The sequence below is a fragment of the Thunnus thynnus genome, chromosome 10, assembly GCF_963924715.1.
Source record: "Thunnus thynnus chromosome 10, fThuThy2.1, whole genome shotgun sequence".
Taxonomy (NCBI): Eukaryota; Metazoa; Chordata; class Actinopteri; order Scombriformes; family Scombridae; genus Thunnus; species Thunnus thynnus.
The window spans coordinates 14,081,983-14,097,220 of NC_089526.1; the positions used below are offsets into that span (position 1 = coordinate 14,081,983).

The window sequence follows — 15,238 nt, forward strand, 5'->3', positions numbered from 1 at the left end:
AGCCTATCATAGATATATCAGTATCAGCGTACATGTTGTCTGCTATGTGCCAATATATATATATTAAGTTTAATAGGCAATATTTTGTGTATATTTGACCCTTTTTCTTAATTCAAGTTTAATATATATGTACATATGTTGTTTTTTTTTTGTTCTATGTGGGGTTTTTTGTATTTATAGTCATTTATTATTATTAAATTCCCAGTAAAGTTGACTGTTCCAGTGCACTTATGTCATTTTATAGAATAAAGTTTATTGTTAAACTGTAAAATATTATGCCTCCATTACATAGCTTTGTCACAAGTGTTTGATAACTGCATTTGAGGGATCATTGCAAAAAATGTGTGTTTATGTATATATTCTGTATATATAAGATTATCAGCTGATATATCGACATCAGAAGTTTTTTATTCTCTAATATTGGTATCGGCCCAAAAAACCCAGTATTGGTCAGGTCCTAGAATAGACAGTAAAAAAAAGAAGATTTTTCCTTTTTGTTTCTTTCCTTCAGTGGATCAAGTGCAGATATGTTAATGAACAAGCTGGGTCTTTAGTGTTTTATTTAAGATTTAGAGGGACTCTGCGGATCGAACTAGTAACTTGTTCCACAACTGGAAACTACAGAGGAGAAGAGTCTCGCTAGTGACTTAGGACCCTGTTCTGGTAGTTGTACTAGTTGTAGACCTGAATCAGGAGCTGTTTTAGTTGCTGTATTGCAAGCGAATGTCAGGGTTTTGGTTTTGATGCAGGCAGAAACTCTGAGTCAGTGGAGGGATATGAACAGCAGGGTGAAATGTTCTGTAGAAACATGCCAACATTCCTGACAGTCATTTATCCTTAAAGGACAATTTTTCAAGTCTGTCTTAAAACAATTATCATGTCAGCCAATGTAAATGATAGGGGCCAAAATCCACAAGCCTCCTTTTGTGTAAAAATGTATTTAAAAGTTTATCCGAAGCTAATATGAAGCTTCAGCCGTCCAAATGAGTCAAATCAAGTAGATATCTTTCAACCTTTACAGTCATTTTAGTGCCAAAGTCCCTCTTTTTGTTACTATACTTCCACTGCAGCTCAACAGGGAAACACTGTCTGAGGAAACACAAAGAGGGAATTTGATGCTAAAAAGACTGTAAATGTGTCAGACTTCCACTTGATATGACTAACTCAGACTGCTGAAGCCTCATATAAGCTCAGATAAACTTTTAAATGCATTTTTTCACAAAATGACTGATCACTTACATTGAAAGCGCATTTGAAGGGGATCTTTATCAAAGAGAAACAGCCTTAAAATTACTTAACTGAGTTGGACAAATAAAGACGACCTTAAATAACTTTACCCTGATATTATGAACATCAAACTAATTATTACCACAAAAGCCCTTTGTTTTCTATTAAAGAGAAGTTAATAGACTTTCTAATAAAACGAAATCAAACACTGACACTGAAAAATATTTAATAGATTACATTTATTAGATATCTTCATGCATTACTAATTTAAAAGTCTGTAAATTACTCTTTTAAGAAATCCTTAATTTCTGAATAAATCACATAAAACTCATGTTTTTAACATAAGACATTTTAAATAATTATTAAAACTCATTTAATTTCAAAATCAAGGATATTTTAAAAATGAAATAAAGTGTTTTGGTTCCTAGAGAAAATTTGTTTTAAGTATGTGACAGTCCTATAAAGAGAAAATGAAGCCACTGAATTTAGGAAAGTTTTAAGCACCAACATAATTGCAAGTACCATAGAGGTTTAATTAAAACTAAAAATAGGCTGGAGTGGGCTGGTGCTTCATACAGCAGGCCAGCAGAGTGTAGCCTCACGTGATCCTGCTGGTACAGTACATGAAAGAGCTCACTCAGCAGAGCAAGACAAGTGTTTCCTCAGAAAAACCACATCCGTCTTTTTCAGTGAGCAAACAAAAAAAAGTGTCTTGGTTTATTCTATCGCTTCCTCTGTCTCTCTCTCTCTCTCTCTCTATCTTTTTCTCTCTGTTTCAGTGTCACACATAGACAAAGTGTTATAGCCTACAGTTTATGTAGCTCTTCAACACAAGATTATGCACGTGCAGACACCCACAGTGGTAAGTTCAACACATGACCTGAGAGGCCAGCTGTGAGAACTGGACGGCTCTGACTCTACATATAGAATTTGTTTTTCAAGCCCAAAAGAAAAACCAAAAGAAAAAAGTGCCCTCTGTTTATCTGTTTACTTCACCACAGAAATGTCAACATGTTCCTGGGAAAGATTTCTGTGAAGTGCTAATCAAACATAATAGTCCTTACTGTCAAGTAGCCTAATACTGAAACCTCAAGATAAGCATGGTCAGGTTTGCTCTAAGTCAGTTGAGAGTGATTTTGGTGCTCAGTCATCTCTTTCACACAGTCATCTATGCACTCTTGCTGCTTGCTACGAGTCACACACAGGACCTCGGAGGCAGCCCCCCTCAAGATGTTGCTTCCTCAACTGGCCCCGTTTCACGGTTGACAAGAGGTCACGTGTTGCTGCCTAGTTTCTGCGAAAACTGAGCTCAAGCAGAGGCCAATGTGTCAAGACTACAACATGACAGCTGAATGCCTCGTGCGCCTGGGGCTTTTAATTCAGTTTTGAATAAGAGTGATGCTTAAGTGGAGAAAAAAAAGACCATAACAACCATAGGATTTCAAGCGTTTGGGGGAAGATCTGCAAACAAATGCAAATCAGCTGTTTATTACTGATTAACTGCTAAAACAAAAATTTTAGTACAAAGCAACAGAAGGAATTTCCAGAGTCATTATTCTGTTTACGGCCAGCAGCGTTTAGACACAAACTGTACAATTTAAGTCACAGTAATCTAGATAGCGTGACAGATAATTGTCTCTCAGCTGCCACACGTGGAAAGTATTTCACACAATGTAATGCGGACAGTGCAGTTAGGAGTAAATAAAACTAAACTAACCCTCAACTATTATAAAATAAATACAAAAAATCATTTACTTAGTAGATTTATGATAAGTTGACTATGTCACTTCTATTTATGAGGGATTTTAGGCTTATCTACTGTATTTGGTATTGTTTAAAGAAGCCTTTTTATTTCTCACTACTATGTGTCATGAGGTTGCGGAGCCTCTCATCAGAATAATTTCTGAGAATGTTTATCGCCTCATCAGCTTTCTGTAAGAACAACAGTTTTGCTTGACATTAAATGAGTGGTATATGATATTTTACTTGAAGAGACCTTGTCATCTAAGAAGGTGGCAAAGGAAGAGAGATGGTTAGAGAGAGAGACAGAGAGAGACAGAGAGAGAGAGAGAGAGAGAGAGACCGAGAGAGAGAGAGAGGAAACATCAGATGTTTTTTTTAAGAGACAAAAGTTCAATTTTTGATGAGACGAGAGATGGCGCCTGTGGAAACAAGTGGAGGCTGGTATGTTTATGCTTGAGAGCGCCATGCACAGAGCCAGGGGGTCGCAACGAATGAAGACACAGGATGAGAGCACAGGGCAAAAGAGGTTTCAAAGACACTGCAGTAAAATGTTAGGGTTTCATAATGAGTCATCATTGACATTTTATGAATAATCCCCTGACACACTTCTGGTCCCCTGTTCAGTCTTACACTCAGAGGGTCCCAGGTTACATCTTGTCTCACCTTCTCATCCACGGTAAGTCCACTGTCAGTCAAACCTTTGATAAAAGTCTCCTGTCATGTTGGAAGTTAGTAGATTTACACAGTAATGTTCCTGTAATCTCACTCGTAGTGAGATGTAAAGTTTTTAGGGTGTTTGTTTTAGCACAAAGCTGATTTTACTCACCAGTACTATTGTATGTTACATGCTTTTTAAATCTGATATGTGTGGTTCAGGATATCGTGTCGCTTCCCTGCCGAGTTCTGTGTCTGTTATGACTTGTGTGAATACTATAAAGTGCCGTACAGCCTTGTAGTTTTTACAAGATGCACATTTTTTCATTCAGTGTCTGTCTATTGGAAATATAATGTGACCATAATGTGAAACTGACCAATTTCACCTGTTTTCCTCCTCCTCCTTCTCCTCCCCCTCCTGCTCCTCCTGCTCCTCCCCTCTTCATCGTCCTCTTCCTCTTCATCCTCATCTTTTTCCTCCCAGATGCAGCCCTTCTATTATATCGCTTTACTTTTTCTGTGTGATTTCTCTTTCCTGCCCTCTGTGCTTTCCATTCGGTGCAGTGACTCACAATATACCTGGCCTGTAGACCAGCCAAAACTCTGCTGTGACAAGTGTCCACCAGGTACAGTAACTTCTTTCTGTTTTGATAGATTTTGTAGCTTTGATACAAACATCTTATAACTGTAAATATATTACAGGAGAACATCTGTTGCGGCGTCCAGCTGATACGTGTGGGACTGAGTGTAAACCTTGCACAGGTGACCGCTACACCGATTCCTACAATGTGCAGATGGACTGCGATGTTTGTAGAAGTTGCAACAAAGGTGAGTAATCTCACAGCTTTTGTCTTGGGGGGTAGAGTACTAAGTATGTGTGAGAACTGAAGTGTGTGAGAACGTTCATATCATGCAAACTACAACAGTGTCATGTGTGACTGATGATAGCAACAGTACTGAGATACTGGATTCAAGGATGCTTTTTAAGGGTGAATTCTTGCAAATACGAGTGATTTAATTAATAGTTTGAACCTTCCTTTTTTACTTTGCCACTTTGCTGTCTCGTGATGCATGTATAATGAGAGAAATGAACATTCAAAGTCATATCATTATACACAGTTGATTGTTAGTCTATTATCAGATATGCAAATCATCAGATATCATCAGAACAAACTCCCCCCTCTCCCTTCCCCTGTGTGAAACTCTGGTTCTTTGTTAATTTTTTGTGTAATTCACGTGTATGATGTGTGTGACCTCAGTGACTTTGTCTTTTGAGCATGATGTGGGAGTGACTTCGACCAGTTACGACATAAAACTTTGACAAAGACAGACTTTTAGTTGTTACTCAACTCTGTTTGCAGGTTCATGATTTCACGTTTGACTGTAGACAGCTAATGTCACATATGTGAGGGGATTTCCCGTTCAGAGTATCATGATGGGATACAGTCAGAGAGAGATGAATAGAAGGAGGGGTAGGGGGTCTAAGAAACCCTCTGTTAACTAGCTCAGGGACACTGGGGTGGGATTCATTCGTAGATAGTCGTGTTTTCATGGTAATAGCATCAGCAGCACAGCCCACCAGCAGTGGTAACGATAGGAGGAGGTTCAAAAGGTAGACCATCGTCATGTAAGTGGAAAAAAAAGAAAAACACAGAGAAGTGGTAAACATCGGAAAGAGCAGCAGACATAAATGTCATGTCCTATGTTATTACTCAGGTCTTTGCCCTGGTACAGGTGAGCAAAAACAGACTGTTTGTTGAATTTTAAATGTCACCATGGAAAACATAAAAGAGAACATACAAGTGAGAGAAAGTATGTAATTTTCAGTCTGAATTCTGCAGTGCAGGTATGTTTTAGCTGAGTCTAACTTCAATGCTTGGGACCAGAATTATCTTGTAATCAAGAGAATATGGTCTAACATATTATGATCCAATGTTACAGCTGTAGAGCAGCTGTAAACAAAACTTTTAAATACGAAAATATCTCCAGACACTCTTTGATAGCTGTCTTTTTTTTTTTTTTTTAAACTCTTTAAAGGATGAAGGGGGTGCTTAAAAAATAAAAGATCTTTAAATCCTACACATGCAGGGGTTTCAAAACAATCAACGGCTGTGGAAAATAATATTGGTGGAAATGATTCAACCCACACAAAAAACCCCCACATTGCTCTTGAACTTCAGCAGTATTAGTTCAAAGTTTATTCATTCATACTTAATTAAGTGTTAACGATACGCAAGAATGTGCAGGTTTTCTGTTATTGTAGCAAGTTGCAAAGGTGGACACCTGCCCCTTTCACACTAATATGTCATCATATTAAATCATTTTCAGTTCTTAAGATCTCTTGAATCTCTGACCTCAAGAATATCAACCCACATGGCAAACTAATGTAACACCACATTGGATTTTCCAATAATATGTTGTAAATTTTATACTTGAATGGCACCTGTGGAGACATTTGGTTGTCAGCATTATAGGAAACAGCAGGATATGGTCAAGACAACAGTTTACTGCAGATAATAATGTAGTAATAATAAACAAATACTTTTTGATGAAGACACTCAGATCAGTTCATGTATGAAATTGAACCGCTAAGATAGGAGGTTTTCCCAGAAATATGACAAAAGATGACATAAAATTATATCTATTTATGATTGTCATGGCTGCAGTTTTATAAACTATGTTTGGGCTGTTATGAAAACTAGGTCTCTTGTGATGATTGTGGCTCTGTGAGGCTCATATAAGTAGTTCTCTGCTTGCTAATTTGTGAACTCACGTTGATGAATGCATGTTAAAGCTGTCTGTAAGAAAGAAAATGTTTCATCAAAGTGAAATACTGCTTTCACTGAGAAATAACAGCTGTGTCTGTCCCTAAGAAATGGCAGCAGTAGTGATAATATAACCGTCTCATGAGTTAAAACCAGACTCTTACCAGCCATGCCCAATTTCTGAATCATTTCTCATTTTCTGATTCTAGTCATGTTTTAAGGAAATCTATGTGCATACGTGTGTGTTTGTCACAAACAAAAACATAATCAGGAACATGAATATACTTTATTTTTAATAAATAATTAATTATTGTGTTTTGTTGTTTTTTTTTTAATAGAAAACATGGAGCCTGAGTCACAGTGTAGTGTCACTCGTAATGCTGTGTGCAGATGTAAAGCAGGCTTCAAATGCAGAGACAAACAGTGCACACAGTGTATTCCAGTACCAACCACCACCTCCAAACCCACACTCCCACCATCCACTACAGGTAAGACACTCAGCACATTCAACCAATCAAAATTGCAGATTTGTATCTGCTAATGTCTGATCAGGGACACCATTTTTCAAGTCTGTTCAAATGCACATGAATTTAAACTCTTTTTTTCCTCATGAACTCATTCCTCAGACAGATGAGTGAAAATAAAAGATGAATATAAGAATATATTTGGACATTGTGGGTAACACATGAGTAACACGTGGAGTAACTTAACACCAGGATGAACGGTTCCCATAAATATTACTATATTACTATAAACAGTTGCTGTAAACTGTTCCGGTTCAACATCTGTTGCACCACAACCAACTTCACCTTTGGGTGTTGTCAGAAGTGCGGTCTTTTTCACACATAACCACACTTATCTGTGATGTCACCGTGTATAGGCTAAACCTGTAACCACTAGAGATCAGCAAAAACCCAATCAGTCAGTGTTTCTTTGAAGGATACGTTCACAATTTTATTTTCACAAGTCTGTCTTCAAACAACTCTCCTAAGGCGTTTACAATGTAAGTGATGGGTGACAAAAACCACAGTCCTCATGTTGAGATGAAAAATGTATTTAAAAGTTTATCTGTTGATAATATGAGGCCTCAGGTTTCTGAGTCAAGTCAATGTCTTCCACAATTAGGTGAAATCAAAATTAACCACCACACACACTGAGGTGACTTTACTGTGACTTTATTGGGAGCAAACAACGCGTTTCACCTGTAGCTTCTTCAGGTTCGCTCAGCACAATCGCATGAGTACTCACAGGTGTGATAAATACATCTGAGTCACATGACTAATACTAATACTACCTTATATGTTCCTGTGACCGACCAGCATGTGACTGAAAATACTGGCTGTGCGTGGGGACTTCTGTCCTTTGTCTTCCACAGTTACTTTGTGTGTTGTTCCTGTTCAGCTGCAGTGTAACAAAAAGAGGGAACTTGGCACCAAAAAGACTGTAACTTTGAAAGATACCGAATTATGTAATTCGCATTTCAAAATATTGAAATGGTTGTTTTTAAGCTATAAGGTCAACATATTGTTTTATTGTTTGTATGTTAAAACCTGTACTTCTCCCTGTTTGTACTACTTTGTACAATGTGCTTTGGCAATACTGTACTTCAATATGGTCATGCCAATAAAGCCTCATTGAATTGAATTGAATTCAATTCAATTCAATTGACTTTTGGACAACTGAAGCTTCATATTAGCTTTAAATAAACTTTTAGATACAATTTTGCACAGGAGGACAGTGGGTTTTGTCCTCCATTACTTAAACAATAAAAGTTCATTATGTAGGGATCTCTTAATGGCCAGAATGAACAGGAGGAATGATTACAGCAAGAAAAACATGAGTCAGTGTTCATTTGGGTACCTGACTGTTTAAGGACAGACTTGAAAAATTGTGAACCTACCTTTAAGGGGGCCCTGTGGAGTTTTATTGTTAACAAACAAAATGCTTTGTGTGTACCCTTGAGGTCAAACAAAAGAATGCATTTCCTAACTCATTAAACCTCTGCAAAGTCAATTTTAAAACCCGCATTTTTTACATTCTTTCATTAGCTTCTAGCTTCTAACGTCTTCTTCTTCCTTGCCTTTGCTGGCGTACTGCTGCATTTCTTGGTTCAATACCACTACCTGTAGATCACTGCAGTAGTGTAAAACCATTAACAGGACTGTGCATCATGCTTGCATGTGCATCCTCGCGTGTGTGCATGAGACAAACAAAACGAGGAGAAACTCTTATGAAACTGATCCATTGCACTACTTGAGGTCAGAAACTCAACCTTTAAATCATTACAGCTTTTAAGCGCTGTGCATTAAATGGGAGATAGTATGCAGCTAGCATACACACATGACACAAACCTTATCCTGCTTATCACTCAAGTTACTGCTTGAAGGGTGAAAATGACCATGGACCTATTGAAACCACATACATTTCCTTTTTTTTTAGATATGGAGCCTCTGAATTTTTTAACAGATGTTATCTGCGGGGAACAAAATAAAATGTTGTGTGAACGATATTATTCACGTGTGTATGCACAAGACAATTTAGTATGAATGAAAACAGAGCTCGGCCTTGCACATGCACACAGGCACCTCAAAACTGACAAAAATCCTTATTTTCTCTTCAGAAATGTAATATAAAGAAATTCTTAAGAGGTCATAGAATTGCTCTCACAAGCTGATTATGCACTGGATACTTTAAAAGACAATAGATTCAAATAGAAGACAGACTGAAAAACATTTTCACACAAATAATATTTTGTACAGTAATATATGTTCCATCTGCTTCATCTTTTCCACTCCATCAGCTCCATAAAAAAGTGGGTCCTTGTTTCTTTAGGGGGCCCAGAATCACAGAAAAAGTTTTCACTAGAACTGTAACCATGGCAACTTGGCATAGAACTGTAACCATGGCAACACGTTGTAGCACTACATAGTGCTGTAATCATAGCAGCATACATTCAGGAAAGGTTCAGCTGAAATATTTCAGCGCTGACATAAAACAAAACGACAACAAACCTATCAGCTGATAAAAAATGTTGATAAACTTTGTTGTGACCTCAGTAGCCTTTGTTTACTCTGCAGTACCCATAGAGTAAAGTCACACTGGCACAAGGTGACATGAGCTAATTATAAATCATATTATGTGGTTATAAATTATGATGAGAGTGTTAAAAATAAGGCACAGCAGAGTGAGCTCATTGACTATTTTGAACCATGAACAGTTTTATATTTCCATTGAACTATAATTTTTTTTTAATGTCTTCTTTTTAGCCTTCAAACCTTCTGCCTCCACCATATTCGCACCATCTCCTGCACCAGTGAAAGGTAAAGTAACAAGACTAGGCACAAAACCTAGTATACAGTTGTACCATGTATGGCCAATGTGTTACAGGTATAGTCAGTGATAATGTCTATTCTGTGAGTTCCTGGATATTAAATGTTCATCTGCAGGTTTCTGTAGTGGTCCCAGTAATATTTGTTGTTAAAGTGTACTGAAGTAGCAGATCACATGACATGGTTAAGCTACGTTTGAGTCAAAAAAAGGTTATGCATGCAGTTTAAAGAACAGTACTTTCTACTCATATCTTGGGATGTTTGATTTGAAAAACAACGTATTTCAATTCTAATTATAAAGAATCTAATTATCTGTTAACTCCTTCTACTCTTTTATTTTTTATCGCTGTGATTGTTATTTGAGGTGGTTTAAGACGCCTCTATATGCCTTTTTTCTGCCTCTTGGTTATTGCAGTTATAGTAAAGTCAAGCCCGCCTGCAGAGCAGCTGCTGCACACTAAACTGATATAACAGCCCACGAGTCGCATGTTTTACTGGCAAGACTCGTGTTTTAATGTTGTTATTCATCGTTTGTGATGTGAAAACGTCAGAGAAATAAAAAAGAAGTGTACGTCCTGGTATTAGTTTAGCTGACTTCACTGCATTTATCACCGGAGCTGAGAGCGTCAGAGTTCAGAGCAAGAAACACAGTCACTCTGCGTCACGCTGCTGTCCTCAGCTTCCATCATCTCACGCCAATTCATTTTGAAAGAGCTCTCACGCACTCACTTACTAACTCCTTCACTCACTCACTCACTCACTCACTCACTCACTCACTCACTCACTTACACAGTCATTCAATCACAACCACGGTTATAGGGCTTGTCCAGCCAAAAACAAGGAAATGATTGAACTCTAGAAATATACTCAGCTTACTTCAAAAACGTCAGTGATATACTATATGTGGAAAAGTTAAATTACAGTAATCCACAAAAAATGGAAAGATCTCCAGCAATGTGGCAGCTATAGACCCATATTATAGGGAAATGTAGATGGCAAGATAAAAAGTACTGCCAAACAAACTGGACAACATACCTCCCACAATAATACATCCAGACCAGGTAGACTTTGTTAATGGATGATTTTCTGGACATGATGAATCATAGAGGCGTTGTCATCAAGAAGTTGGAACAAAGTACACATGTTAAATGAGCGTGACATGGTTAAGGATCAGTGGGTGGAAATAATATCTTTTATAAATGATCTGTTCAATGTCTCCCTGGCCAAGAGCCCAGCCTTGTGTATGTCAGGTATTATCCCTGGTTTCAGTAAACTGTGGTGCCAATTGGCTATGAAGCAGAGTTATTGCGGGACAATGGAAATTAATCACACCCTCATCATTTGAGCACTGGCAGGTTATGAATGAGTCATAGTCAGACTCTCGGGACACCAAGACCTGGTCCTGAAAACATAGAGCCCATTCTTGGACCACATCAACAAAAGACGATGTCTATGAACTGATCTCACATCACAGCCATCACACACAGTAAACGTCAACAGATAAAGCCTGCCGTCAATATATGAAGATAACGTCTCATATTTCTGATTAATTTCTTTTTAAAAAATTATTATTTTTTATTCATTTTATTGTATTTACTCTTTGAATGTATGCAGCTAAACCTACTTTCATCCCCGTAAAAGTACAGTAAACTACTGGCAGCCGTACAGTGTCATTGCTGTAATTTACTTTAACAGTAAATTGATGTAAAAATTATTGCAGTATTCTGCTGTAAAATATGAGCTTCACAGTTTGATAAAGTAGCTATGCCTGCAATAATATACTGTATTTTTACAGTGTTGTTATTGTAAAGTACAGTAACAGTTTCGTAAAGTAAATGTTACAGTAAACAACTGAAAAGTTTTCTTCTTATTCATATTAATAAAAACAAACTATAAATTGCAGACATATACTGTAAATAACAATGTGTCTTTAATCTTAATGGTCCAGTAATGTCCAGTTAAAGTAATCAGCTCAGTTTTACATTTAAAAACACACAAACCTTAACATCTGGCACAAAAGAAGATGAGACAAGTGAAAGCTTTAGGGAACTGAACATTTATTAAAAGGCTTTCAAATGTATTAATTAAAATATCCTGAGCTGCTGGCAAAACTTTGCCATGAGTCTAAACAGCAACTACTGTTAAAAAATATAAAAGCACAATTAAACAGATTGAAGGATGCACAGTTTGTAATACCTTCAAATGTCCTCTGTTATAATTGGCAGAAGGTCGGCATCCAGGCTTCCAGGCTCATAGGTCAGTGAGTAAGAAAGAACCACGAATAAAGAGAAATAAAGAGAAATGAATCAATTGAATGGCGGAGAGAAACATTTTACACAAGAAGGGCACCTAATTGACCTTTATAAGGAGATGTCATGTTCTTCAGAAGAGTGCAGATGAGGATCACTGAGAGCCTCTTTGTCTTTTTAGGCATTACTTTCCCCGCCTGGCTTTTGTTCCCCTTTCAGGGTTAATCACAACAAAATCCCTGAAAACTACATGTAACACTTGTTTGAGGAAGCAATGTTGCCTGGAAATTACCTAGTATGTCCCAAGTTTTAGTGCAGCTACAAACTACAATATCTTTGCAGCAACCTATAGCTGCAGCTTAGAAACACACTTGGGTCGAGCTAAGATAACCAATGTGTCCCCTCTGTCTTTTAGGGCTCAGCAGCAAACATATCTTAACCAACTTGTTACATATTTGAATCAACTTCAATTGTTATGCGCTTTAGATAAAAGGCTATTATTATTATGAAATGCAAGTGGGATAAACAAGGTGTAGATATAGATCAGGCCGGTCTAATGTTCACATTCACTGATATGTAGTTCAAGAGAAAGCATCCAAATAAAATCTGAAACTAGACTTGCTACTGGAGGTCGGCTGACACGGCTCTGAATTTTCAGGATTATCAGACACTGTGTGAGTTGGTAAAAAAAACAAACTATGTGCAGTATGTGGCGATGGAGATGACATACTGGATATTAGGTATACATTTGATGAACTATGTGTCATTTAGGCTTCACTCCCTGTTGTCTGTAGGCAATACTACATAAGTGAAATATTAATGCAGTTATACATTTACCAGAAGGCAACTGACATGGATATACATTTCCATGAATATTGGACATCGCATGTAGGAGATAACTATCACTTCCTGTGTCCACTATGTGGCGTTAGAGAACACATAAGTCATGTTGCTGTATATCAAGTGTATACCACAGCATGTAAATTTCATGTAAATTGGATGATGTTTGTCACATTAGGCTGACTTCCTGTTGTCAGTAGGTGGCGCTACACAAGTGGGTCTTTAATGCAGCAATAGATTTAGTTGAGGTCACCTGACGTGTATATGTATTTTCATGAATATTGGACTTTGCATGTAGGAGATAACTATCACTTCCTCTGTCCATTATGTGGCACTAGAGAACACATATGTCATATTGTTGTATATTATGTGTAGCCAACACCATGTAAATTTCATGTAAATCGGATGATGTTTGTCGCATAAGGATGACTTCCTGTTGTCAGTAGGTGGCGCTACGACTATGACTCAATATGGGCGTGTTGATGTCTTCAGGCCTGGACTCTTACCTAGCATGTGAAATTTTGGGCAGACTGGACAGTGGAAAGTCAAGTTACAACAGCTTCCTCTTTTATAGCGAAACATGCAAATTTTACGCATCACAGCAACAGCGTTCCACAAAAACTAAAAAGCTTTGCAGTGTTGCATCGTGAAGGTCTTGAGATTTTGCTGACCAAATTAGAGGTGGACTTGTTGAATTCTCTAGGAGGAGTTTCAAAAAGTGCCAAAAATGGCATGTTGTCACATGATCTATGACATCATCGTTCAAGATATTGACTATTCCTTCACAATTTAGTGTCACGTTAGTCTGAGGGTTATACCAACCAAATTTCAAATGAATCCAATAAACCCTCCAGAAGGAGTTAAAAAAAGCTCACATAAAATACAGGAATAACACCAAAAAAATTAAAAATGGCCAACTTCCAGTTGGCTGGAGATAGTGAAAGCCATTGTGAAATATGTCCAAAATGATGAGAGCAACGTGTGTACCAGATTTTGTGAATATCAGAGCAACATTATCCTGACTACAGCCTGCCACGCATTAGGGGGCGCTATGGAGCTAAACATGCATGAACCCAATTGCTGTATATTCTTGCAATGTATCAGATCAAAATATTTGCTAGTTTTGTGCATTGTTTGTATCTTAAAGGCCTCAAACATATTCTGATTGACACACAAAATCCATAATGGAGCCCACTGGCCACACCTGAGCCCAGTTACTACAGAACTACAGCCCCACTGTCAAATCTTACAGTAGCCTACTGTTAATGTCTGTTCTTGGCTTTGGTTCCAAAGAGCATCAAAATTCACAGTATTTTACTGTATTACAAAAGAGCAGTACTTTATTGTTAGAATTTGGCTGTATTTTTACAGCAATTTATTAGTTTGCTTATTAATATTATAATTATCAATATTGTTTGTATCATTTATTTAGCTGTGTAGATGTATAGTTGGGTTAACTTTCCTGCTGTGACAAATTATTGGACATAAATATCAATTAAAAAAAACGGAATGATTGAACTTCTCTTCCTGTGGATGTTAATCTAAATTTTCCTAACATGTCTTTTTCATACATTCTCACAGATACGATGTGGTACCTGGTGATAATTGCCCTCCTGTGTGTAGGACTTGTCCTCATTGTCATATCAAAGCTCAAGCCCATTCTGTGCTGGATCAGATCTAAGCGAGGTCAGTTGATTATTACACAAGAGAATGTAGCTGATAAACTTGCACCACTATATAAATACAGGAAGTACACTGAGCTTAAATACTCTGTGCTTAAATACTGTTTGCACTTTAACACTTTGATTGTTACCAGATGTTTTAATCTAATTCCTGCAAATACCTCTCCCCCCTCTCTTGTTGCCAGGATACATTTTGACTGAAAAACCTACTGCGCTACCAGGGAATGCCACAGACGACGAGGGAGTATCCAAACCAGTCCAGGAAATGTGTGGGAAATGTGAACAACCAATCGAAGTTTGAGTTAAAGACTGTTTAGGGTGTTGAATCTGAACTTGGATGAACAATAAGATGGCAGGTGGACATTTAGTGACATATAGCAGATTCACAACATTTTGTTGCTTTGGACATTTATGTCAAATGGTGCCAAGCGTCACTCCGCTCCACGCTGATGAAAGAAGAAAACATACTGTATGTTTCACGACTGTCGCTGTTTCCTGAGATGAAACATGAACTTTTCATATCTATGATGTTAAGATAGTAAAAGTGTATAAAAACACAGAGATAAGGAAAGAAACTGAAGAGTGCATGAGTTAGAAATTGTGCAGTATGTTGTTAAATGGTGGTATGTACTATGGTACACAAAAGTTAAAGATATTTCAGATCTTTACATTTATATGTGTATATATACATTGTGCAGTCAGATAATACACGTCACATGTGGATGTTTTATAGGAAATGGAATTTTTAC

General features: G+C 37.4%; 1 protein-coding gene across 1 annotated transcript; it reads left to right on the forward strand.

Moving 5' to 3' along the window:
• The first annotated feature begins 1,583 nt into the window (after positions 1-1,583).
• cd27 (CD27 molecule) lies at positions 1,584-15,235 on the forward strand. Its single transcript, XM_067601194.1, has 7 exons — positions 1,584-3,646; positions 4,109-4,250; positions 4,327-4,452; positions 6,728-6,877; positions 9,656-9,709; positions 14,389-14,493; positions 14,675-15,235. Exons 2-7 carry the CDS (start codon positions 4,109-4,111, stop codon positions 14,788-14,790), a joined length of 693 nt encoding a protein of 230 aa, XP_067457295.1. The 5' UTR covers positions 1,584-3,646; the 3' UTR covers positions 14,791-15,235.
• Positions 15,236-15,238: the final 3 nt, after the last annotated feature.